Here is a 27,089-nt window from a genome sequence, read left to right as displayed (position 1 = left end):
AATTCTTCACTTTTTCTATGAGCTATGGCTTTTCTGGCAACATATGTAATATTTAGTATCGTCCACTTCAGAACTATTCCACTTGGATCCAGTCCCTCATTAAAATACTAGCCCAGAAATAGTAGCATAAATGTCTAATTATAATAATCTCTTAAAAATTGTTGCTCCTGCCCTGGACAGTCTTGCTCAGTGGTTAGAGTGACAGCCCCCAGACTAAAGAGTCATGGGTTCGATTCTGATCAAGGGCATGTACCTCAGTTGGGGTTTGATCCTGACCCTGAACAGGGTCATGCAGGAGGCAACCAATCGATGTTTCTTTCTCTCTCTCTCTCTCTCTCTCTCCCTCCTTCCCACTCTACCTGAAAAATCAATGGAAAAAAATTCTCGGGTGAAGATTAAAAAAAAGAGTAACTGCATTTTTCTAGAGAAAATATGCTAATAAAAATGACCACCAAGAAATTTAAGAGCCCAGAAAAGATAGCATAGCAGAATTGACAGGACACAGCTAAGGAGTGTGATCTGACTAAGTCTTATACTGCAAACTGTGTGACCCTGACAATTTTCTTAATGGGTTAATGTTAACTAAATAGGAATACTTATAATACAATATAAAATCTTATTACATAGCCCTGGTGGTTCAATGATTGGAGTTCTGGCCCATGGACCAAAAGGTTGCAGGTTTGATTCTGGTCAAGGGCATGTACCTGGGTGGCAAGCTCAAACCCCAGTTGGGGTCATGCAGAGGCAATCAATTGATGTATTTCACATTGATGTGTGTCTTTCCCCATCTCTTTCGGTATCCTCTTCCCTCCCACCCTTCCTTCCATTCTATCTAAAGATCAATAGAAAAATACCCTTGGGTGAGGATTAACAAAAACAAACAAACAATCTTATTACATAATTACAAAACATTACATAAATAACAATCCATAGAAAATATAGAATTATAATATATACCAATCATATAAAGTTAATGTAAATAATACCAACTAAATACTACTTAATATTTTTTCTTTTACAAGGTGACAATACAACAGCAGCTCATAAGATGTTATAGAATTAAAATAAATATGCAAAAATGTCTATTAACGTGCTTGGCACTTATTAGAGGATTGATAATAAACTTTTCTATGATATCTACCCTGGTATGTTGGCTCATTTTGTTATTCTGAGCTTTGTGTGTCACACTTTTTATTTATTTTTATTTTTTATTGATGTTAGAAAGAGAGAGGAAGAGAGACAGAAATATCGATGAGAGAGCATCGACTGGCCACCTCCTGCAGCCCCCACTGGCATCGGGCCCATAACCTGAGCATGTGCCCTGACTGGGAACTGAACTGGCGACCTCTTGGTGCATGGGTCGACACTCAACCACTGAGCCACACTGGCCGGGTGGGTCTCACACTATTTAGAAATGTTTACTGCATGTCTGCCTGTGCCTACACTACACAGCATATATAACTAGAGAAAGACAAGTATTAGCACTAAGAACAAGAACTTTAATACACACTTGGCTGATATTTATCATAATTAACAAGCAAAGGGAAAAGCCTCCCTAAATGATCATCTGTACCAGCTAATCATTTGTACATCCAATGCTGTAACAAGCTACATACCAAAATTCTCAGATCAAACATAGCTTTCTACAAATACTTCTTGTGTTCAAGGCTGTATTGAGTGATTCAGTCCGGTTTCTATCTCTTCTATGTTTGGTTAAATTTGTTTAAAATAGGTTTTTACTGATTTTAAACAAAGAAGAAGGGAGAGGGAGAAAGAGACAGAAACACCAATCAGCTGCCTTTTGCACGACCCCTACTGGGGATTGAGCCCAAAACCCAAGCATTTATCCTGACCAGGAATTGAACCAGTACCCTTTGGTGCATGGGATGATGCTCAACCAAGTCACAACAGCCAGGGCTATGTCTGGTTGATTTTTATACTACATCACTGAACAGTACTCCAGACTCCATAAACTTTAAAACAATATACCCCCAGAGACTCATTCATCCACATCAAATTCAGAGAGCTACGGAGAGAAGCTCTGAGGAATTAAGTGACTTTTCAAAGGCCAGAGTTAATCTGTGTCAAAACCAGAGCCAGTATCCAAGCCTCTAACAGCTTACTGATCTTTCCTTTTAAAATTATTTATTTCTTGTCTGTTTTATGTCTTCTAAACATATTTAAAGAATACAGAAAATCTGAATATAGTATGCACAGCCTTTAGGTTAAAAAAGGAAGCTAAGGGAGAATAACTATATAAATTCTCCACCTGTGAGACAGCTCAAGTACACAAAAAACTAACAAAGCTGCCCTTCTATCTCACCTGTAATTTTAAAGTGAAGCTAAAGCAGAACTTAAAACATTATTTACTAAACTAATAAAAATATAAACAACCAGTGTAAGTACAATAACAACTGTAACTCTTACTCACAACTACTGGGATCATATACCTGTTGCCCACTTCTAAGCGCATGTTCCTAGGGGGGCTTTAAATGAACTTAAGTCACCTGCTTGCAAGAGTTGATCAAACATGTCCACTGAAGCTTTGACTTTTTTTAGCTTGATTCGTTCCTTTAGGGCAGCCTCGCTTACATCTTCGATCTGAGGTTCCAAGTGCTCAGGCACCAAACACTGGAAAACAAGATGGCTGGAGTTACTACAAACAGGTAAAGGTAAAAGCATAATGAAGTAGGACAACATTTTTATCACCAGCACACCAAAATAAAATGTCACTTCTCCAATTACATTTCATGCACCAAATACTATTTATCATTTTAACATGAATGTCTGTAGGAAATACAACTTTTAAAGCCTGGCCGGTGTGGCTCACTGGTTGAGCATCAAACCATGCACTAGGAGGTCCCTGGTTTTTTTTTTTTTTTTTTTTTATCCTCACCTGAGGACATTTTTCCATCTTTTGTTCAGGTAGAGTGAGGAACAGAGAGAAAGAAACATCGATATGAAAGGAACACATCGAGTAGCTGCCACCCACACGACCGACCAGGGCCGGGGACAAACTGCAACCGAGGTACATGCCCTTAGCAGGAACCGAACCCGGGTCCCTCCGGACGGCAGGCCGACGCTCTAACCGCTGAGCCAAACTGGCCAGGGCTGAGGTCCCTGGTTTGATTCCTGGTCAGGGCACATGCCCATGTTGTGGGCCAGATCCCCAATGGGGGGGCGTGCAGGAGGTGGCCAATTGATGTTCTCTCTCATCAGAGTTTCTATCTCTCTCCCTCTCCCTTCCCCTCTCTCTGAAATCAACAGAAAAGGAACCTCCCTCCCCCAAAACACAACCCTCTCAAGTCCCTGAAAACAAGACTATTTAGCTATCTACTAGCTTGGAGAGAACTATTTAAAAGCACCTAAACCTAAATATCTAATCCACATCCAAGAATCCTACTTTCAACTAAATTTCTCAAATTCAAGCTGAACTTATTATTTTCCCCTGCTAAAATCACCCTTTCTCCTTTCCTCCCCAATCCTGGTTAACAATCAGAGAACACTTGGTTTCCAAAGGCAAAAACCTCTCATCCTCAATGCTTTCTATTACTTTAAACATTCAGTATCACCAAGGTATGCTGATTTTACCCTAGTCAGCATTTCATTCAAGTACTTATTGAATGCTTACTACTGTACATCTTACTACTTACTACTGTACATGGGGATACACAGACGAAAGTCATTCTCTATCCTCAAGGGGCTCACAATCCAACGGAGAAAGCAAGTAAGGAAATAACTGTGATACTGTGTGAATGGTAAACGACATAAGAGCTCTCAGAGGTGTGAGCATGCTGTCCACCGTGGAGACAGGGGACCACAGAAAGCTTCACGCAGAAGTGAGCTAAGCACAGAAGAGTAACAGTTGATCAAAAACATAAAGGGGAAAGGGTGGGCCAACAAATGATCAGTCCATAGCTGCCACTGTCTTAGTTCAGGATTCTGACCTACACAATTGCACTGGCTTCCTAATTTGTCTCTAAGACCTGCAGCCTGAGAAGCAGGAGGGCTGTGTTTGGGCATGTGTTTTGAGAAGCAGGGAGACATGACAGGGAGCGCTTTGGGACACAAAGAGTCCGAGGTTATATTTCTACTAAAAAATTCAGTAGAGCAGAGGCACATCTGTGTTGCTCACCACTGTACTGACAACACTAAGCACACTGTCTAACATACAGCAGACAGACAAACGCCAAAGAAAGTATAAAGGTTGAAGCAAGAAGAGTGTAGACAGGAAAAACAGAAAATGACTAAACATGGAAACCAGAGAAAGACGTTAATGCTTAAGGAGTGGGTGGAAAAGCTATGGGAGGAAACTGAAAAGAACAGTCATATCGGTAGAGATCTGAAAGTTGGGTGTCACAGAAGGCAAATGGGGAAAATAAGATGAGCAGCAAATACATAAAGAGTTAAAAAAGCAAAAAAAAAAAAAAAAAAAGGTTAGCATTGTGAGCATATATAACTACACATTAAAAGACTTTTTACCTAAATATTGAGGGCATTCAAATGGCTCCTCAAATATTAGCCATGAAAGCTTGGTTAAAATGTTCTTTGGTGTTTTTTTTTTTTTTTAATGGGGGGAAGAGAGAGAAAAACATCGACGTGAGAAACATGGACTGGTTGCCACCCACATGACCCCAATCGGGGCCAGAGACAAACTGCAACCGAGGTACGTGCCCCTAGCAGGAACCAAACCTGCGACTCTCCAGTCCGTGGGCCGATGCTCCAATCACTGAGCCAAACCAGCCAGGGCAGTTAAAATGTTTTTAATTGAACTTTTTTTTTTTTTTAAATGGGAGGAGGGCGAGAGAGAAACATCGATGTGAGCATGAAACATCATTGGTTGCCATCTGCACACACCCTGACCAGGGACCGAACCGGCAATCTAGGTATGTGCCTTGATCGGAAATTGAACCTACAACATTTCAGTGTAGGGGACAACGGTCCAACCAACTGAGCCACACTGGCCAGGGCAAGCTTGGCTAAATTTACATTTATATAGTATTAAGTGAAAATTGCAATTACCTCTCCTTACCGGTATATGAGGTTCAGCTATGTCTTTCTGAAAATATTTGGGATATAAATTAATAATAAACTTTGCTGCATTCTCCCCGGACTTCTTTGCCAATAAAAATGAACGCTATATAAAGAAAAACATTCAGATATAAATTGGTATTTACATGTAATTTAGATTCAAGAGATCAAAGTCACATCCTTAGCAAGAATTATTATTCTTCCCCTTAAAAAGGAGTACAATAAATACACATAATCCCCATTAGAAGTTAAATTACATAATACACATCCACCTCTGCTGAGTGTGACATAGTTTCAGGCCATGTCTTATATACGTACTGAAGTACATAAACACAATGCATTGAACTGAGTGGATGGCTCCAGTGTGAAAGAGTCTAAATGTTAAAAACCAAAACCAATCCTCTGCCCCAGCTAATCTCTAAAACTTGTTGATGAAAGCAGTAAAGGAGTCAAAAAGTTTACCAATGTAGGTTTTTACAACTAACTTAAACTACATATGCACTCCTGTACCCAAACCAGCAAGGTGAAACATAATACCATAAAAGTAACACAAAAGTACTCACTGATTCCGCAGAGGTTGTTGGTATGAGATAAGGATCATCTTGAAATGCATAAGGGGCAGCTGTGGTATCCTGTAGAGAAGACAAAGAAAGAAGTCTCTTTAGCTAGATTTTTATTAAAAGGACCTGACCCTGTGAGTTTCAGTGATGCCCAAAAAGTCTATAAATTTTAATTATGTATGAAACACAATGTAGAAATAATGTATGTACATATGTATTTGTATAGTGTGTGTGTGAGTGTGTGTGTGTGTGTAGAGAGAGACTAACACCTAATGTTCTCAGCTCTACAAGACCTGGTTATAACCACACACAACTTAAAGCAAACACTGGCTCAAACCCCTACGATTGCCTAAGATTCGAGTCTGCTATCAATTGGGGCTATTGTTTTAAACTCTAGGTAAAGATCCTCTAAATTAACTAGTCTTGACACCAGTTCCCCACACGAGTATATCCTTCACTAACCATTCAAAGTCTCTTCTCCAAATGGAGGGCCCTCTCAGGTGGAACAAGGAGCAGCTCTCTGTGTCCTCCTGTCCAAGGTTCTGTACTTCCTTCCACTCCAGCACCACCAGGGGTTCACTCAGAACTGCTCCCAAATTACTTCCTCTATTTCTCTCCCCCAGGGAGCATCCTTTCCCAGGCCTTATAGAACCTTTGTTACCAGAGACAAATATTCACCCTATATCCCGAACTTTCTGATTGTCCCTTGATGCCTTTGTCTTACTGAAACGGATTCTCTGAGGGCTGGGATGGGAAGAGCTGGGGAGCTTCCCTGCAGCTTTCAAAGAACAGCTGCTCATACAAAGGGCCTGAAGGCAATACTTTTGGGTGCTCCTAGCTTCCTGCTGCCACTTTCAAAACCCATATTCCTTCCCACTCCTCACTTGGGGCACTCAAATTCCACTTGGCTCTGGCACTCTATCACAATGAGGTGGGCATGCAATGGCAAACCAGAGGGAGCAGTTCCAGGTCTGCTGCCCTGGACTACCCTGACTGCACTCAAACTGTTGCCTGGCACTGGCTCTGATCCTTTCCAGCACCCTTATTAAAGTGCTGTTCAGGGCCTCTAGTTTTGGTGACATGCTCAATGTCTTTAGCTTACTAGATTTAATCTTCCTATTTGTCTCTCAATTTTCCTCACCCAGTGATTTCCAAGTCCTTCATGGTCTCTGAGAAACAACTCCATTTTGGCCCTGTAGCTCAAGATACCTCAAACCAGATGTAGCCCCAAATGAACTTCCCTGACATAGTTCCTGCCCTTACTGAATGGTACATGGCACTGACCACTGCAGTCCAATCCTAAGAGCTCCCATTCCTTCCATTCAACTAACCTGTCACCAGGCCCAGCCAACTCCAGCTCCTTAATATCCTGTCTGCTCCACAGTCCCTTATCCCAACTGCCACTGCCTCAGTTTAGTGCCTTCCTTAGTCATTCATTCAATAGTTATTGAGCACCTCATATGTGCCAAGCATTGTTCTACCGGGGAGATGATAAAAATCTCACTCCTTCATAGAGCTTACAATCTAGTGGGGGTGAAAATCTCCAGAAACGAAACACAGTAAGTATCAGAAAATGACATATGCAATTTCAAATGGCGTGGTCAGAGGCCTCACTGAAAAGGTTATATTTAAGCAAGGACTTTAAGAGATTAGGGGACAAGTTATGTGGATATCTCAGGGGAAAACACTGTAGGCAGAGGAACAGTAGATGTTAAAGCTCCAAGGCAGATGCATGCCTGCTGAGAAACGGAGAATCAGACAGAAGGCAGCATGGTTACAGCAATGAGTGAGGAAGACAGAACATATGGGCAGAGATAACATGTGTGGGGAAATCACCTAGGGCCTTAGGAGCCCTCGGATGGACTTCAGTTTCTATCCTAGTTATGGGTTCTTTGAGGAGTGCTGTGACCTACCATTTCAGCAGGGTCGCTCCAGTTGCTTAACTGAGGACAGTCTGTAGGGTGCTAAGGAAGTGAAGGTGAGGGACAGAGCCTGTATTAATTAATCCAGGATATTAAGAGATGATGGTGGCTTAGATTACCAAGGTGATCATGGTGGTGACAAGTGCTCAGAGTCTAGGTATCGTGCAGAAAAGAATTATGAAGCCTGAGACTGCTATTCTCAGAAAGGTCTGCTTGCAGGGCTGATTCTTGGCTGGCAGCTGGGAATCTGGATTTCGGAAGGGTTCCCACCACTCCCAGGACTGGTAAGAATGGGCCTGAACTGTTTGTACAATGTAGTTTATGCCAAACTGCTTTCTTTCTGGGAGTCTGGGATTTGGCATGTGCCAGGGAGAGGTGACTAAGTGACCAGCCTCCAGAAACTGAGTCCCCAGCGAGCTTTCCTGGCAGACACTCCACATATGTCATCACAACTCTGCTGAAGGAATTAAGCAAATCCTGCGCCGACTCTGCAGGGAAAAGACCTTGGAGCCTTGCACCTGGTTTCCTCTGGGCTTTATCCAAGTACCTGTCACTGTAGTAACACACGGCTGCCGGAGTACATGCTAATTTCTCTAAGTACCCCTAGCAAAACACTGAACCTAGGAGTGGTCTTGGGGACTCCACTGACATGCATTTTGAAGGAACAAACCCAGGATTTACTAATGTGTAGCCTGAGAGACAGAGGAATGAAAGATGTCCCCCAAAATTTAGCATGACCAACTTTAAGGATGGAGCTGCCATTAACAAGATGGCAAAGAAATATGTGAGGTAGTTTGGAGGGAAAGGGGTTTGGCTTGGAGATGTTCATTTTAAGATGTTTAGTATACATTCAAGTGGAAAGGTTTCCAGACTCTACATTGCTATCTTTCCTAAAATGTGCCTAATGCGTCCAACCAGTGTGGCTCAGTGGTTGAACATCGACCCATGCACCAAGAGATTGCTGGTTCAATTCCCGGTCAGGACACATGCCCATGTTGTGGGTCTGATCCCCAGTGGGGGGCATGCAGGAGGCGGCCAATCCATGTTCTCTCTCATCAATGTTTCTCTCTCTCTCTGCCTCTCCCTTCTTCTCTCTAAAATCAATTTAAAAAAAAAAATTGTCTGATGCCTTACCACTGCTTAAAATTCCTGAATGGACTTAGATAAAAATCAGAAGTCACAAGAATAGCATTCATGATTTTGCCTCATCTCTCATTTCTCTATCCCACAAATTCTTGATTCCCACCATACAAATCCATGCTATGCCTCTGTGCCTCTGCCAGAGACGCTCTTTCCCACCACTGCATCCTCGCTGCTCACTGTGCAGCACCAATCCAATGATCACTTCCCCTGGAAACCCGTCCCAGTCTTGGTTCCGTACACTCTGCTCAGTGCTCCTTCAGCGCCCCTCTCTAGAAACCATGCAAGTACTGTCTTCATTCTACAACCACCAGCACAGTCCTGGTGAGCATCGCAAGGGGTTACTGAATGAATAAATGACTAGCCCTTGGATTTTAAGAATCCCAACTCAGACAATTGCACCCACAAGTCTATAACTTCTGGGTCATTCTCATTAAAAAACTCAGAGGCCCATTTCTCTAGCTTACTTTTCAGGTGCCTTTTTATGGGTGAGTGATTGGAAACCTCAATGTCTTGCCAGGGGAGAGATGCAGTCTTTAAAACCCTTCTTCAGAAACTGCTAGGGTATATCAGTGCATATTTGGCCCAACACCCCATTAGGTTTAACATCAACAACAGAAAAACAATTCTGGAAACCTGTGATAACCACCTTAAGGAGGGTCAGTATCCACGTAGACAGTGTGGCAACAGAAAGGACTTAATTCCTTTAGATAATTTCCCCACAGCTGAAATTAAAAGTATAGTTCCCAGCTAATGAAAAATACAATCAAAGTTCTGTTTGTGAGGTATTTACTAAGGTTTCAGTTTATTAGACTACCAGCTCTATTTCTGAATTGTCAACGAAGCCTATTATTGACAGTAAACCACTAAGGTAGTTGCAGTAAGAATACAAAAGGTAGCATTTACTGAGCATTTCCTTTGTGCCGGGCACTACTCTAAACCCTTTCACATATACTAACTTACTTCCCACCAACACCTTGAGGTTTGGTGCTATAACAATCCTCATTTTATAGATAAGGGAACAGAAGCACCAAGAAAGAGATAAAGTAACTCTGTGATAAAGATCACAAGCTAGTTACTCTGGCTTCAGGACCCATTTTTTTTTTAAATCCTCACTCGAGGATAATTTTTTTCTATTTATCTTCAGATAAGAGTGGGAGGGAGGAAGAGAGAGAAGCACTGACTGGTTGTCTCCCCCATGACCCAGACCAGGGCCGGAGACAACTACAACCAAGGTCTGTGCCCTTGACTAGAATAGAATCTGCGACTCACTGGTCCTCAGGGTGACGTTCTAACTGCTAAGCCAAACTGGCCAGGGCAGGACCCACATTCTTAATCACTTTTTTTTTCTTCCAGCATGACAGGTACGCTGTTGTTGAGTTGGTCTACAGATCACTTCCCTTATAGCATCACACCCAAACTATCCCCAGATACATGCATTTCAACAAGCTCTTCAGAGGATTAGTTTAACGATCACTAGTATAGCATAAAAACACTAAAACTGGAGACAAAAGACATGGAACTAAGTCAAGGTTTTAACATCCTAACTAGCTCAGAGTTAATTTAAAAGCTTTAGATTCCTCATTTGTCACATGAAGAGACTGGATTAGATCATGTCTAAGACACATTCTAGGGCCACAGCAGTTTAATCACGAATAACGAAGAGGCGTAAACATTAAATGCATTGGCAGAGTTAAGATAACAGAAACCGAAAATTCTTTCTTACCCTGTTTACTGTGGATGCAAGTGCCTGCAGAACGGCCACTTTATCCCTAGGAATGAAAATCACAAGTTAACCCTCACCAGAGTTTTCACACTCACAAAATGATCGAGTGATCCTATTCTCAGAATGAGCTGGCCAATAAGTTCAGGTCTTCACTAAAGCCACTTCTCACATCTCAAGATCACTAGAATAACTACAGAAAGCAGTCTGGTTCTTTTGCCTAAAGGGGGTTAGTACTATGCTTTGCCTACCCTCTGTTCCTACCTTAAAACCATCACCCAGAACTAAGGATTTCCACCCTTATCTCATAAAACTGTCTATCCTGAATCTTATCTCCTCCCATCCATTTTCCTATGCATTTTTACCGTAGCTTTCTGACTGCTCTTGCCTTCATTATCTAAACTTGGTGGCTCTTAATTCATGTGATTTATATGAAAATAAATCACATGGTGTACTTTAGACCTACACTCAGAAGCTCCAAGTTCCACAAACTGTCACATGCATTACTACTGAGTTCCCAGATGATTCTGATGGACCCTCCTGGTTTAGAAAGAACGTCTCAACTATATAACCTTTATAACAGTGGTTCTCAACCTTTCTAATGCTGCAACCCTTTAATACAGTTCCTCATGCTGTGGTGACCCCCAACCGTAAAATTATTTTTGTTGCTACTTCTTAACTGTAATTTTGCTACTGTTATGTCTTAGGTGACCCCTGTGAAAGGGTCGTTCGACCCCCAAAGGGGTCGTGACTCATAGGTTGAGAACTGCTGCTGTATAAGGATTTCAAGCCACCTATGCGTTGTGCCTGTGGGTACAGACCTCTTTACTCAACTATTGGGAAAGGTTGTTTCATCAGAATAATTGACAAGATAATTTGGGGTCAAACATTTTCATTGCTATTAGATTTTATATGTTTCATTTCCAAAGGGAAATAAAGAGTAAATTTAATGAACCAAAATATTTTTCTAAACACCCTTTAACATATAGAACAACAGAAGTCATCTGAAAAAGTCAAAAGAACATACAGGAAATTTTATATTACATCAAGGTTGAGTAATTCCCTGATGTATAAAACATCCATTAGGTTGTCTATCCATTTTAAAAAGTCACATTTATATAATTTCAGCAAAAGACAGAGACACACGTTTACCTTTGGGTATTCCCTAACAAAATTTGCACATTTCAGTCTTATCAACTGAGCACATCTTCATAACATACTAAAATTCAGTGAAAAAATTATGACATTCAGATTACTCACTGGTTCTCTTTTTTAAAGGATTACTTTACTCTTTTTTTTTTTTTTTTATCCTCACCCGAGGACATTTTTCCATTCTTTGTTCAGGTAGAGTGGGAGGGAGAGAGAGGAACAGAGAGAGAGAAACATTGATGTGAAAGGAACACATCAAGTGGCTGCCACCTGCACAACCCACCAGGGCCGGGGACAAACTGCAACCGAGGTACGCGCCCTTAGCGGGAACCGAACCCGGGTCTCTCAGGACCGCAGGCCGACGCTCTAACCGCTGAGCCAAACCAGCCAGGGCTAAAGGATTACTTTAAAAAACAATCTCAATGAATACATTATCCTTAAAAAGTAGATTAGAACATACAGGTTATGCTGAAGTGTATAGTATCATCTTATAACCGTTTGCTACTCCACTCTGAGTTTGGTGTTAGTATTCCTAAAATTTCTTTTTTTTTTTTAAACTCATCTTTTTATTTATTTATTTTTTTCTTTATTGAGCTTTCTTTTAGAGAGGAAGTGAGAGGGAGAGAGAGAAACATCGATTGGATTGGCCGCCTCCTCATGCCCCCAACTGGGGGATCGGGCCCACAACCAGGGCATGTGCTGACTGGGAATCGAACCAGCGACCTATTGGTGCCTGGGTCGACTCTCACCTGAGCCATACCAGCTGGCTCTAAAACTTTTTATGGTACCTTTACATACACATATCACCATAAAAAACATACAGTGTCATTATGTATATGTGCTTTCTAAATTTGATTGTATTATCCATGTAACTACATAGAAATCTAATTAATTCCTTTAAATGTTACATTGTATAACCACCATTTTTATTATCCACTTAGTTATTGATGGGCACTGAGGCTGGCTCAACTTGTTATGATTCCTAAATTATAAAGAAGTTTCTCATCCATGTCTATGGTGATATATTCAGGTGTTCCTCTAGATTCTAGAGTCTAGAACATCTAACCAGTAAGGTATGCAAATTTTAAATTGCAATTCTGCCACATTTCCCTCCCAAGTTTTGTTCCAACTGACTGCCCTATCAACAAATTTGAGCACCCATTTCCCACATCCTTTCTTTTATGAGCCCAGTTACCTATGCACTGATCATGACTAGGTTCCCTGCTTGCCCTAAAATAACTATATAATTCAGATTAACTTGTTCAGAACAGTGTCTTTATCATGTCACATTATGAAAATTAATAACGACTCCACAACTTATTAAGCTCTTCTATGGCACCTGGGTGACCTGGGAAATCACAGCCTCAAATCACGCTTCATCTCTAAAATAAGGCAACAGTAATTTGTAGTCCTTATGGCTCCTTCCAAGTCTAAAGCATCAATTCCTGAGCCCGAAATTCTCTGATAGAGAACCTCTATCCACCATCTTTTTTTTTTTTTTACAAAGGAACAGACAGTAAATATTTCAGGCTTTACAAGGAATCTGATGCAACTATTCAGTTGTGCCAGTGTAGCATAAAAGGAGCCACAGACAATATACTCAATTTTTAATTGACACTGAAATCTCAATTTTATATAACTTTTAAATGTAATAAAAGTCTTCTTTGAACTTTTTAAATTATTTATTTATTTTTTAAAATCCTCACCTGAGGATATTTTTCCATTTATTTTCAGATAGAGAGGGAGGGAGGGTGAGGGAGAGGGCAAGGGAGAGAGGCAGAGAGGGAGGGAGGGAGGGAGGGAGGGAGGGAAAGAGAGAGAGAGGGAAAGAGAGGGAGAGAGAGGGAGAGGGGGGGAGAGAGAGAGAGAGAGAGAGAAAGAGAGAGGACATTGATTGACTGGTTGCCTCCCATACTACTCCAACCAGGGCCGGGGACTTAACTGCAACTGAGGTATGTGACCTTGACTGAAATCAAACCGGTGAGGGCCAATGCTCTAACCGCTGAGCAAAATTGGCCAGGGCTTCTTTTGACTCTTTTTTTAATCCTCACCCAAGCACACTTTTCCATTTTTTGTTCAGATAGAGTGGGAGGGAGAGAGAGGAAGAGAGAAACATCGATGTGAAAGGGACACATCGAGTGGCTGCCTCCCACAGGGCCCAACCAGGGCCGGGAATGAACCACAACCAAGGTACATGCCCTTAGCAGTAACCGAACCCGGGTCTCTCTGGATCGCAGGCCGATGTTCTAACCGCCGAGCCAAACTGGCCAGGGCCTTTTGACTTTTTAACTATAAAAAATGTAAAAACCATTCTTGGCTCAGGAGCCATTAAAAAAATTGGCCTTAGCCTGCTGACCAATGCTCTATATCAACTATCTCCCTTTCCTTTCCCTATTCTAACAGCATTTTTCACAGGCCTGCCTGCTTGGCCTCCTACCATCACATTTCATGATCACGTTTTCTGTATCTGTGGGTCTCATGCTTTAGGATTCATGAGAATTACTCACAACATTATGCATTTATAGAAAATTCCCAGGTGATTCTGATGCTAATAAAATAATCTTAACCATTTTAAGGTACAGGTAAATTTCTATACTTTTCAATAAAACTCACCTTCATTATTGCAATACAACTACTCTTGACGTTTATCATATCCTGTATTGCCTCTAATCATGTACATAAATTATGTACATATGTAATGTGAGTATAGTGTACAAAGTATAAGCATGCATGAGACTGGGCTAGATCATAAGCCATCTGAGCATACCCTCCAAAAGCTCCATTTATTCCCTGTAGTAGCTTCCTCAGGGATAGAGTCCAATAAAAATGCTTTGAACTTAAATTCTATTCAGAAAAATGACTCATCAATGCATGTGTTTGTTCCTACTCTTTTTTTGTTTTATCCTCACCCAAGGACATTTTTCCATTTTTTTGTTCAGATAGACTGGGAGGGAGAGAGAGGAAATGAGAGAGAGAAAGAAAGAGAGAGAGAGAGAGAGAGAAAAATTGACCTGAAAGGGACGCAGAGTGGTTGCCACCCGCACGACCCAATCAGGGCCAGGGACAAACTGCAACCGAGGTATGCACCCTTAGTGGGAACCGAACCCAGGTCTCTCTGGACCACAGGCCAACGCTCTAACCGCTGAGCCAAATCAGCCAGGGCAGTTCCTACTCTTATCTTGGTTCTGATTCTCATGCCAGGGAAGATAGAAATGAACCTGAATATAATAAAATACTATGTAGGAATTAAGTATTAAAAATAGAGTAAAGAACAGTACATCTAATAAATCAATTCTACTAAACTAAATGTATACATATAAGTTATATTAAAAAAACCATACTCCTGAACTTTAAAATAATAGCTATCATCTACAGAGCTCTGACTCCGTGGCAGGCACTAATCAAATGCTTACTTAATCCTTTGGGAAGGTACTATCATTACCCACATTCTACTATCGCACAGAGATTAACTTGCCTCTGAGTAGTGTGACTGCTAGTAATCTCGTTTCCTTTTTGCATGTTCAGTTTATCATAGCCACCTTTTGGTAATAACCATTAATACTTTTGCAATTTAAAAATGCTTTTTAAAAAAACTAACTTTAGTTTTCAGGTCATATTCAGGAAAGATCTAGCATTTTGAGGTGGCCTTTAAATATCATTACTACAAAAATTTCTGTGAAGAAGTTTTAGTTCTTATATACTTGACAAATATTGAATAACTAAGGCAATTTGTTTAAGAATCTATCTATCCAGTGAGTTAAAAAAGCTAAATTTTGCAGTCCACATCATTTATTTTACTACCTCATTAAAGACCGTAAAGATACTATTTTTGTCTGCTCTCCCAACCATATGAGAATTTCCTTGAAAATAAAAAATTATTCTTATGAATATTGTTATGTAAATATTAACCCAAATTCAGTTCAGAAAATCTTTTAATTCTTAAATAAATCTCATTCCCCATTCCCTCACTACTTTCCGCCTTCCTGTTTTATGTTCTTTTAAGCTCCCCAGTTCTTCCTTCCTCAACTATTCCCTCCCCAAGAATGTTCTCCATTGCTCTTGTCACTGAATCCTTACTTAACAACGTTTGCTCCTCATAAGCACTCAACCACCTGGTGAATAAACACTGACTAAATACTCACCACGTTTTCCTTTTTGGAATGACCACTTCTTCAATCCCTTAATGGGAAAAAAAAACAACAACCAAGTGAATCAATTTTCCAGTACTACTACTACAAATAAGTACAATGTGTTAATATAAAAATGAAATTATTTCAATATATTTCTATGTACCTGTTACATCAGTTCCTTCAACCTTTGGGAGGGCTGTACTTCCAGAATAAAGTCTGCAAAAAAAAATAAGAGCCCTAAAGTTAACATTCATTAAGTTCCCGCCTTACTTCCACTTATGTGCATTTTGAGCCCAAATTTTCCAATTATCATGAATCAAAATGATGGGATAATTCATGCTAATGTACACTGAGAAGACATGGCCTCAACACCAAGTTCAAATACATTATTTTTTATTTACTTATTTATTTTTATCCTCACCCGAGGACATTTTCCCATTTTTTTGTTCAGGTAGAGTGGGAGGGAGAGAGAGGAACAGAGAGAGAGAGAGAAACATCAACGTGAAAGGAACACATCGAGTGGCTGCCACCCGCACGACCGACCAGGGCCGGGGACAAACTGCAACCGAGGTACGTGCCCTTAGCGGGAACCGAACCCGGGTCTCTCAGGACCGCAGGCTGACGCTCTAACCGCTGAGCCAAACCGGCCAGGGCTCAAATACATTATTAAATACATATAAGATATGGACACAACATGGTCAGTGTTTTAAATCAGGTAATCTCATTAAATAAAACCAGGGGGAAAAGCAAAATTTTAATAGCACCTGAACAAATGAACAGCTAATCTGAAATATAAGGGAATTTTAACTTGGGAATCTAAAACACTCAAGAGGAACAAGTTAATAAGCTACTTTTTATATGGGTAATGCCCTAACTATAAGTCTATCCACTTAAAGCAATTATGGCAAACTATGAAGTTATTTTCATAATTTCAGTCCATTTCAACAATCAGGAAAGTACCAAAAATGTATGTCCTAATTTAAACTTGGAACTGCTTGATTTTTTTTTAATCCAAAATATAGAATCATTGACCCATGGCTGAGTTTTAAATTTTTCTGATCACACTAAAATAACAGTCAATATACCACATAGACAATGTACACTATTTATTATCTTATGTATTGCCTTCCTGTATGGCATTGGTACCATTCTTAAAATTGTCAAGATGTGATTAGAAAATTAATTCCTCTGTGGGTATCTAGTCTGACATCTGCCCAGCAGGTGTGGCTCAGTGATTGAGTGTCCACCAATGAACCGAGAGGTTGCCAGTTCATTCATGGTCAGGGCACATGCCCAGGTTGTGGGCCCCACCCCCGGTGGGGGGCATGCAGGAGGCGGCCAATCAATGTTCTTTCTCATCTACGTTTCCATCTCTCTCTCTGAAAATTAAAAATAAAATAAAACAATACCTCTGCTTAGGTATCAACTTCAGAAAGGGATCACTCTTTCAAAGCATGCTATTTCTTATGACATTAGGACAAACAGATCACTGTTGTTTTTAACAAGGAAAAAATTCTGAATGTCCTAATTAAATTACAGCAATGTGAAAGAGACAAAAAATGGTGGCTACCTTTGGTTAATATCTTACCAGTTCTTCCCATTCCTCCTGGTCGAGTGAAAATGAGAGCAAATGATTAAAACAAGTTTGTTGGGGGGCTTTTTTGTCTTTATTGATTTTAGAGCGAGAGAAGGGGAGAAAGAGAGAGAGATGGAAATATCGATGAGAGACTCTCGATGGCCTTCCCCTGCAAGCCCCCCACTGGGGATCAGGCCCACAACCTGGGCATGTGCCCTGACCGGAAATCTTACTGGCCACCTCTTGGTGTAAGGGTCGAGGCTCCAACACTGAGCCACACCTGTGGGGCACAAATGATTTTATTTAAAAAAAAAATCTGGGATGGGGATTTCTAACAGCCACACTAGCTAAATTACTGGCTTCACGGGAGAAGGATCGTAGTGTGGCCTCCAGTTGGGTAGGCCAGCCAAGCAATAAATATCTTTCCAATAAATGTGTTTTGATCTTTCGCCCCCTAGCACGCGGCTACGATAGGGTGCATGCGCAATCCACTGCAACGTGCCTCATTTCTCTGCTCTCGGGGAAAAGGGGAAACACATGAGTAGGTTGACACCTGGGTCTTCCTCGTGGGTTCCTTAAGCCTGTCTTACCTGCAACTAGGGGCCAGTCCACATGCACCTGCCCGCTGATCCGTCAGCGGCAGGCAAAGCCTACGGCGGAGCCTCAGCCAGCGAAACGAAGCCGCCGCCGCCATCTTCGGTGTCTTCGCATTGCATGTTGGGAAAGCATGCCTTCCACCTTCCGAATCTCCAAGGGAGGGGAAGGTGGGCGGGAATAGCTCGGCTATTGGCTGAGTCGGAGCAAGAAGAAACCAATCATAAAGCAGTTTACGAGCTCCTGTTTTGAAAGAATTTGTTACAGAAGTGCTTAATACGCCTCAATTGCACCACAGAGATTTTTTAAAACGATCATTTTAATGCCATATATCTTCGATTGTTTTCCAAATAAGAGGTCTAGTGAGAGTCGTGAAATTACTTCTCTTCCTCCCCCCCCTAGAACGGAAATGATCTCGTCCACGTAAATCTCATGAGTCCCAGCGAGAGTTTGTCGCGTGCATGCGCAGTTGAAATCACATGGCGGCTACGGGCTTGTTTGTGGCTGTGTTAGGAATTTACTAGGGTTGTCTGGAATTTCTTTCTGGGTGTCGGAACTGGAAACTGACCTGGAGGATGTTGGGCTCAAAGAACATGCCCTGGAGGCGGCTGCGGGGCATTTCCTTCGGGATGTATTCGGCCGAAGAGCTCAAGTAAGTACTTGGTGGGAAGCGTGCAGAGCTTGTCTCTTGAGGTCGGCACCTTTAAAAACTACTATTCCCGGAAGGTCTTGCGCCCAGCTATCCTCTGAGTCCATGGTTTTCGGGCGCGTGGCCTGCTGGGACCTGGAGTACTGGGAACGCCTAGGGCTGGAATGCACTGCCTAGAACCCGGTGGGGCTGCGAAAGAGTTTGCGCTGGGGAGGAGGGTTTCTCTGCAGCGTTATCCGTCGGTCTTCTTGTTAATTAACCAGCGTTTGTGAAGTTACTGTAATGTTTCTGAAGCGGTTAGTTAAGCACGTAATTAGTCTCTTGTCTGTAACATGATTATCCCTCACAACTCAATTCTGGCCACTTCTGTTTTCTAGGATCCTCTGTATTCCCAGGACCTTACTGTCTTCAGGTTCTTTTTCTGTGACAAGTACTTCTCCCTTCCTTACTCCATCAGTTTATTAACCCACTAATATTTATTGATTTTTCAGTTTTTGTCAGGCAGTATGCTAGGCGTTAGTGACACATTGGTGAACAAGGTAATTTCATTCATGGCTTATATTCTAATGTGTTTCAAGCTCCTTAGCCAATTCCTCTTTCCCTAAAATCATAGTGTTCCTGGAGGTTCTGTTCGTACTGCCTTTCTTGTCCTTCATGTCATCCCTTTGATTTTATGACAATTTTTCCACTTTCATGATTGATATTCTCAAATTTAAATCTCCAGCAAAAATTTCTTTTTCTGATTTTCAGCTCGTTTGTTCAGCTGTTTTCTCGACATTTCTACCTGAATTTCACACAGAGATCTTAAACTCGTATGTCAAAAACTCAACATGTAACCCCTGGGGTACATCTGATTTATTTATTGAGCTCTTACTATGTGTCACCTACATAACTGTTTGTACTCTCCTTTTCATCACTATTGCTACTACCTTAGTTCACATCCTTATATCTTGTTTGAAATGCATTTTCTTTTGACCGTATACCTGTCCAGTTCATTCTTCACGTTGCTGTCAAAATTATTCTTCCAAAGTGTAAATGTGATCATGCTACTTAAAATGTGATTGAGGCAGAATGTAAGAAACTAGGGAATGTCCTTGACAAGTGGAATAAGGGAAACTGAGACAAAATAATTAAACAATTTGATGTCTAACCCGTGTGGCTCAGCGGTTGAGTGTCAATGCATGCACTAAGAGGTTGCTGGTTGATTCCCGGTCAGGACACATGCTCAGGTTGTGGGCCCGATCCCCAGTGGTGGCCAGTTGATGTTCTCGCTCATGGATGTTTTTTTTTTTTTTTTTTTTTTTTTGCATTTATCCTCAGACAGAGTGGGAGGGAGAGAGGGGGAAGAGAGAGTGAGAAACATCGATGTGAGAGAGACACATCAACTGGTTGCCACCCACACAACCCCAACCAGGGCCAGGGACAAACTGCAACCGAGGTACATGCCCTTAGCAGGAACCGAACCCGGACCTCTCTGGTCCGCGGGCTGATGCTCTAACCGCTGAGCAAAACCGGCCAGGGCACTCTCATGGATGTTTCTATCTATCTCTCCCTCTTACTTCCTCTCTCTCTAAAATCAATAAAGGAAAGAAAAAATTTTTAAAAAAGATAAAAAAAATAACTAAACAATTTGAGCAATTTACAGCCAGCTAATGAATCAAAAGGTTTTATTTTCCCTAACCAAGGACACTTAGGAGCAAAGGGTTTACACATTCCAGACCATCCAGGGGCAGACCAGCATCAGTCCAGGTCCCTTTTCGACAACATTGTGTTTAAAATTGAAACTAACCAGAAAATAACCCTGACCCCTCTGTACCCACATTTTGATGAATCAATATTTTGAAGGACACACCTAGAAAGCTGATGAATAGTCTGTTGAGCCCCTCCCCTGAAAACTCCCCTAGGATTCCCCCTGGCTAAAGAAAGATATAAAGCCTCAAGACAAAGTAGCCTGCATGCCCTCTCTAGAACACACCCATATCTTTCTACCTTAGTAGTATGTCTCTGCTCTTTTTCTCCTAAACACTGAGGATCCCCACAAGATTTGCAACCAGGGGAGCAACGGGCAGTGGCTCGTCCCTGGCTTATCCCCTGAGCCTGTTTCCAAGGCCCCCTTTTTCTCTGTCTTTCCAGTGAGCTAACAGCAGCCCTTACTTCTCAGTGAGTTCACGCAGCCCAGCTTGGCTCACTTCTTTCCTGTGCTTCTAAAGAGCCAAAGCAGCCCCACCTAGGGGCTCTCCTGTTGCTTCTTCTATCCGAAGCCCTTCCTTGTTTCACTGTCTCCAAGCTGTAATAAATGTACTTTCAAAAAATCACTTGGAGTTGTTTTGTGAAATCTTTCCTGCATGAAGTCAGGAACCCACACACTACAGACCACCCAAGGCAGACCAGCTCCAGCCAGGTCCCATCTGGTAACATGATCATGTCACCCTTATAACTTCTCAGAGGTTCTGCATTTCTCTTGGATATGCAGAGGATACTTTCTTGGCTTAGCGTACAAGTTTTGCCATGATCAGGCAAATGCAGATTTTAGCTATAACATTATCTTTCTCCTAGCCCTACCAAATCACTTGAGCATTCCAGAACCTGCCATCATGTTCTAACATTTGGACCTTCTGTCAGACTATTTTTTCTGCATGCAATGTCCTCCTGTCTCTCTTCCCTCACCCTCAGCAGACACCTGGAGAGTGCCACCTCTGGTAACATTGGGAACAGTATGCTAGCCCAGAAATTCCCATTATATCATCACCATCCATAGGTACAGTTTCATCCGAAAGCAAAGTGTTTTAGGTTGCTTGAATTAAAAATAATAATAATAATTGTGGAGATTTCAAACAGGAAACTGCATGAGTAAGTTTATACCTATTACAAATACTGTAGACCTATGTGTATCTAGGGTCAAGACATTTCAATAATTATGCTACCTTTTATTACACTAGTTTCTAATAGCTTCCCATCTCACTTGGAGTAAAATTCAGGTCCTTACAGTGGCCTGGAAGGGCCATTCTGGTCCCTGTTACTTCTCTGACTCACCTCTATTCCAGCCACCCTGGCTTCCTTGCTATTCCCAAAGCACCATAAACACACATCCACCCCAGGACCGTTGCTCTCCCTGCTTCTGTCTCCTATAAAGCCCTCTGCCCAGGTAATTGTATGACTTACTTCCTCATCTCCTTCAGGCCTTTGCTTAAGTATAGTACATCCTCCTTAGTGTGGGCTTCCCTGACTACTGGCCCACCCTGTCATCCTTCCTCTTTCCTGCTTTACTTTTCTCCACTTTCTGCCATTTAACAGACTTTATACTTACTTGTTTTGGTTTTTGTCTGCTTGCCTTTTTCCAATAGAATGTAAGACCCCTGAGTACAGGGATTCTTGGCTGTTTTTCCAGCAAAAGTGCGTCTGGAAAGTAAGCACTTGGTAGGTAGTTTTGATTGCATGCTTGAGTAGATGAGGGAGCTGTCCATTCAGCACTTGGCACTTTCAGTTCTTACTATCACCGTTTCTGGTGGTGTCTCCAATCTTGCAGGAGAGGGAATTCAGGTCCAGAGAATGAAGTAACTCTAGGAAATAGCAAAGGTCATCCTCAAACCCAAGTCTTAGTCTCAAGCTTGGTTCTCTTTAGTGGAATCCTTGCTGGTTGCCCCTCCTCTCTGACCCATTCCTGCCATAGTTAGGTGACTTTCTCCTTTTCCCAGCAAGAGAGGGGATCTTTGTCCCAAGCACTATTATATATATTTTATATATAATATCTTCTGATTATCATAATGAAGCTGCTACATTGATGAATTTTTAGGTGGGGGGGACTTCTGTGGCCGGTTTTTCTCAGTGGTTAGAGCGTCAGCCTGCAGACGAGAGAGTCATGGGTTCGATTCCAGTCAAGGGCGCATGCCTTGGTTGTGGTTCGGTCCCTGGCCGAGGTCGAGCGGGAGGCAGCCAGTCGATGTGTCTCTCTCACATTGAGATTTCTCTCTGTCTCTCTTTCTCTTTCTGTTTCTCTCTCTCTCCCACTCTATCTGAAGATAAATGGAAAAATATCCTCAGGTGAGGATTTAAAAAAAAGCTAAGTAGTTTGTCCAAGGTTGTCCAGTTCAAGGTTGCAAGTGGACTCAGGTTTGTGGTAAGAGACCACACACACAACGTGGAGTGAGATTAAATTTCTCCTGTAATTAGCTTACTTGCAGCAAGTGACCATGCAGACAAGAGCCGCATCAACAGGTCTCCATGTAGCCTCCCTTGGCTCTCAGAGTGACATCAGTCATGCAAGGTAGGGTCTCTTGAATCTGTTCTTGGTTCTTGATGCATTACTACCATTTTACACTCAGTTCATAAGTCACCATTCAGGAAGAACTTAATAGTGTCCTCAGGCTCCATGAAAAGGAATGTTTCCGTCAGTTGGGGGCCCTCTCCTCCCCGCTAGGCTACACTGTTGTTAGATTAGAGCAGGAGAGTGGGGTCAGGGCCCAGGTGTTCCTGAACAATGACTACTGAGAGGACCCATTTCCCTGTACTCTCTCCTAGCTGGGAGCAGTTGTAGAGCTCAGATTTTCTCACCCCAAAACAGGTTTTTTCTAAGAGCTGCTTCTGCCCTGCTGGCTCGCAGTTGTGAAAGGAGTGCTGTTGTAGCAGCAGGAAAACTGCCAGCAGCCTTTCTTAAGTCAGGGAAGTTGTTAGGTTGGGCGTTCATGTCTTGGAGACTGTCTGCACCTAGTTATCTTCTGAGAGCCAAGGTCTGCCTCACTGCAGAGAAAGACTGAGGACGAGGCCAAAAAAAGACATTAAATGTGGGGTGCGAGCTATTTGTGTTGCCTTTATGAGCACAGGACATCATTTCTTCTGCCAGTTAGCACAGGTCTATGCTGGCCCCACCTGCCCTCTCTTTTTCCATCATTGTAGGTTCTAGGCAAAGTGAAGTACCAGCATACAGAACATGGTAGAAAAAGGTTCTAGTGGTGAAAGACTAGACCAAGACCAGATCTGCATTTGCCTTACACAGTAAATATGTCCTGTATTTATTGGTCCAATTAAGTTGTGGAGCTCATTGTAGAATGAATGAGAAGGAAATGCAGATGAAGGTTTATCCAACTCTCAAGGAGAAGGACTTAGCCTAAGGGTAGTGGGAAAAAAAACACCATGGAAAATATCTTTTCACTCAGAAATTTTAAACTATGCAAACAGTACCATCAAGAAAGTGGAAGGACTCCCTAGCTGGTTTGCGTGTCAGCCTGAAGACCAAAGGGTATCAGGTTAGAGTCCTGGTCAAAGACACGTACCTGGGTTGCAGGTCCATCCCCGGCCCCAGTTGGGATCATGTGGAAGCCAACCAATTGATGTGTCTCTCTCACATCAGTGTTTCTCTCTCTCTCCCTCTCTCCCTTCCACTCTAAAAATCAATGGAAAAATATCCTTAGGTGAGAATTAACAACAACAAAAGAAAGTGAAAAGACAAGAGTGGGAGAAATATTTACAAATATATATCTGAGAAAGGACTTGTATACAGAATATATAAAGCTTTCTTACAATTCAATGATAAAAGGGCAAATAACCCAATTAAACAATGGGGAAGTGTTTCAAATAGACATTTCTCCAAAGAGGTTATACATTGGGCCAATAGGCACAAAAAGAGATGCTCAACATCATTAGTCATCAAGGAAATGGAAATCAAAACCACAGTAAAGTACTGCATTATACCCATTAGGATGGCCAGAATCAAAGAGTCAAATAGCAAAAGGTGGTGTTGAGCATGTGGAGAAATTAGAGCCTTCCTGCATTGCTAGTGGGGACGTAAAATGGTGCAGTTGCTTTGGAGAACAGTTTGGCAGCTCCTCAGAAAGTTAAACATAGAGTGACCACATGACCCACCATTCCTAGGAGTATATCCAAGAGAAATGGAAAAATACATCTACACAAAAACGTGTACGCCATGTCCCTATCAGCATTATTCCTAACAGCCAAAGTGCAGAACTAACCCAAATGTCCATCAACTGATGGATGGATAAATAAAATATGGCATAGCTATACAGTGGACTGTTACTTGGATGAACCTTAAAAACATGTGAAGTAAAAGAAGCCAGTTAAGAGACCACATATTGTATGATTCCATTTATGTGAAATGTCCAGACTAGGCGAATCTCTAGAGACAAAAAGTAGATTAGCCGTTACCTAGGACTGGGTAGGGAGGTGGAGAGTGACTGCTAATGGGTGCAAGGTTTTTCTTTTACAGTCTAAAATTAGACTGTCGTTATGGTTGCACAACTCTGGACATACTGAAAAACACTGAGTGTACACTTCAGATGGATGCACTATATGGTATCAACAAAGCTGTTAAAGAATTTCTAAACCTTCTTATATGAAAAATGACAAAAAGCAAAGTATAAACTAGGAAAAAAATTTGTCACCATGTTAGTGAAAGGTTGATGTCCTCATGTGGAAGGAGCTTACGTAGAATAATTTAAAAATTAAGATTTTAATAATAAAACTAAGTAAAGGACCAAATAGCTTTTAAAAAATACTGTAATGAAAAGTTAATTAACATGATAATTGGATAGCATTTTTTTTCCCCCTTTTAAATTTGGAAAGTTTTAAAAAAAATTCTCACCCAAGGATATTTTTCCATTGATTCTTTTAGATAGAGTAGGAAGGAGGGAGGGAGGGGAAGAGAGAGAGAGAGAGAGAGAGAAACATCGTGAAAGAGACACACCAATAAGTTGCCTCCTGAACAACCCCGACCGGGGCTGGGGATCAAACCCAAAACTGAGATACGTGCCCTTGACCGGGAGTCGAATCCGAGACTCTTTGGTCTGAGAGCTGATACTCTAACCACTAAGCCAGACCGGCCAGGGCTGGAAAGATTTTTTAAGTACTAAAACTCAGTGCTGGCTAAGACAATCTCTTGTACCTACCTCTTCTGGAATGCATGGTACCGGGATATGTCAAGACCTTCAAAATGTTTGCACCCTTTGATTCATGGATTCCATTCCACTGAGGAAATAGTTGTATTAATAGGAAATAGAAATGTTAATTATTTTATGCAAAACTCTTTACATAGATAGGTATCATAAGCTTGCTTATAATAGAGTTTGGACAGATGAATTCTAATAATTGCCATATAACAAAAGATTTTGCAACCCTCAAGAATTAAGTTTCCAAAGAATTTTTAGTGGTGTAAAAACACTCATTTAATATTAAATGAAAATGGACACATGCAATGCTAGTAATACCAAATAATCCCAGTTAACATTTTTTTAAAATGTACCCATAGGAAAAAAGTCTATGAATGTTCTCTAGGTTGTGAGAATTGGATGATTTCTTTGTCTCTTTACTTTCTAAGTCAGGAAAAAATAATAAAAAGCGAACTTGGAGTGAATGTAATTTTGGTAAAAGTAGTTAGGCATCCTATGGGAGCCCCATTTATTTTATTTTATTTTTATTTTTGAGAAGATACAGTGATTTTTATAAATGAACAATGGAGTTAGAATGATGAGGGGATGGAAAGGGACCAATTAGAAAGGAACACACTGCTAATTCATAATCCCATTCACTTAGCTAAAATCTGCAATTCTTGTTAAAAAAAGGCATTTTAATTAGTAATTTAATGGTTTTTTTTTTTTAATTTGTTTTTGTTACAGATGTTTCTCATTTTTTCCCCCATTGACACCCTTCTCTCCTCCCCACCCCACCCCATCCCCAGCTTTGCTGTCTATGTTCATTGGTCATACATACATGCATGTAAGTTCTGTGGTTTATCTCCCCCCCAACCCCCTCCCCCCTCCTCTGAGGCTTGTCAGTCTGTACCCCACCTCTATGTCTCTGGGTCAGTTTTGTTCATCAGTTTGTTTAGTTTATTATATTCCACAAATAAGTGAGATCATGTGATATTTGTCTTTCTCTGATTGGCTTGTTTCGCTTAGCATAATACTCTCCAGGTCCTTACATGCCATCTCAAAGGATAAGAGATCTTTCTTTCTTACCGCTGCATAGTACTCCATTGTGTACATGTACCACAGCTTTTTTATCCATTCGTCTACTGATAGACACTTGGGTTGTTTCCAGATCTTAGCTATTGTAAATAGTGCTGCTATGAACATGGGGGTACATATATTCTTTCTGATTGGTGTTTCAGGCTTCTTAGGGTATATTCCTAGAAGTGAGATCACTGGGTCAAATGGCAATTCAATTTTTAACTTTTTGAGGTAACACCATAGTGTTTTCCATAGTGGCTGCACCAGTCTGCATTCCCACTAACAGTGTACTAGAGTCCCCTTTTCTCCACACCCTCGCCAACACTCGTTGTTTGATGATTTGTTGATGGCGGCCATTCTGACAGGTGTGAGGTGATACTCATTGTTGTTTTAATTTGCATCTCTCTGATGATTAGTGATGTTGAGCATTTCTTCATATGTCTCTTGGCCATTTGTATGTCCTTTTTGTAGAGGTGTCTATTTAGTTCCTCTGCCCATTTTTTAATTGAGTTCTTTGTCTTCCTTTTTTGAGTTGTATGAGCACTCTATATTTTGCAAATCAACCCCTTATCTGATGCATCATTGGCAATTATGCTCTCCCATATAGTGGGATCCCTTTCCGTTTTGATGGTTGTTTCTTTTGCTGTGCAGAAGCTT

The 27,089-nt window shown here is 41.4% G+C and overlaps 2 protein-coding genes across 4 annotated transcripts in view; one reads left to right on the top strand and one right to left on the bottom strand.

Moving 5' to 3' along the window:
• Positions 1-17,949, bottom strand: part of PTCD3 (pentatricopeptide repeat domain 3) — a 33,498-nt gene extending 15,549 nt beyond the window's left edge. For 2 of the 3 annotated variants that reach the window (XR_004959688.1, XM_036262904.1), the window contains exons 1-7: positions 17,822-17,933; positions 15,819-15,871; positions 15,668-15,704; positions 10,380-10,425; positions 5,595-5,663; positions 5,033-5,137; positions 2,508-2,631 (exon numbers count right to left, since the gene is read on the bottom strand). Coding sequence is in view for 2 of the 3 variants with exons in the window: in XM_036262904.1 (XP_036118797.1) it covers positions 2,508-2,631; positions 5,033-5,137; positions 5,595-5,663; positions 10,380-10,425; positions 15,668-15,704; positions 15,819-15,871; positions 17,822-17,925 (538 nt within the window). In the remaining variant the exon portion in view is untranslated. Of the gene's footprint in view, positions 1-2,507; positions 2,632-5,032; positions 5,138-5,594; positions 5,664-10,379; positions 10,426-15,667; positions 15,705-15,818; positions 15,872-17,821 lie in introns of all 3 variants that reach the window. The other variant, XM_036262905.1, reaches the window with a different exon arrangement.
• A 358-nt stretch (positions 17,950-18,307) lies between these two features.
• Positions 18,308-27,089, top strand: part of POLR1A (RNA polymerase I subunit A) — an 82,920-nt gene continuing 74,138 nt past the window's right edge. Inside the window, exon 1 of the mRNA XM_036262713.1 lies at positions 18,308-18,477. Within this exon, the coding sequence (XP_036118606.1) occupies positions 18,401-18,477 (77 nt within the window). The 5' untranslated portion in view covers positions 18,308-18,400. The remainder of the gene's footprint in view (positions 18,478-27,089) is intronic.

Source organism: Molossus molossus, unplaced genomic scaffold, assembly GCF_014108415.1.
Source record: "Molossus molossus isolate mMolMol1 unplaced genomic scaffold, mMolMol1.p scaffold_m16_p_15, whole genome shotgun sequence".
In the NCBI taxonomy this organism is placed as follows: Eukaryota; Metazoa; Chordata; class Mammalia; order Chiroptera; family Molossidae; genus Molossus; species Molossus molossus.
The sequence above is the reverse complement of the archived record's forward strand: the minus strand, read 5'-3'. Positions and strand labels throughout refer to the sequence as shown.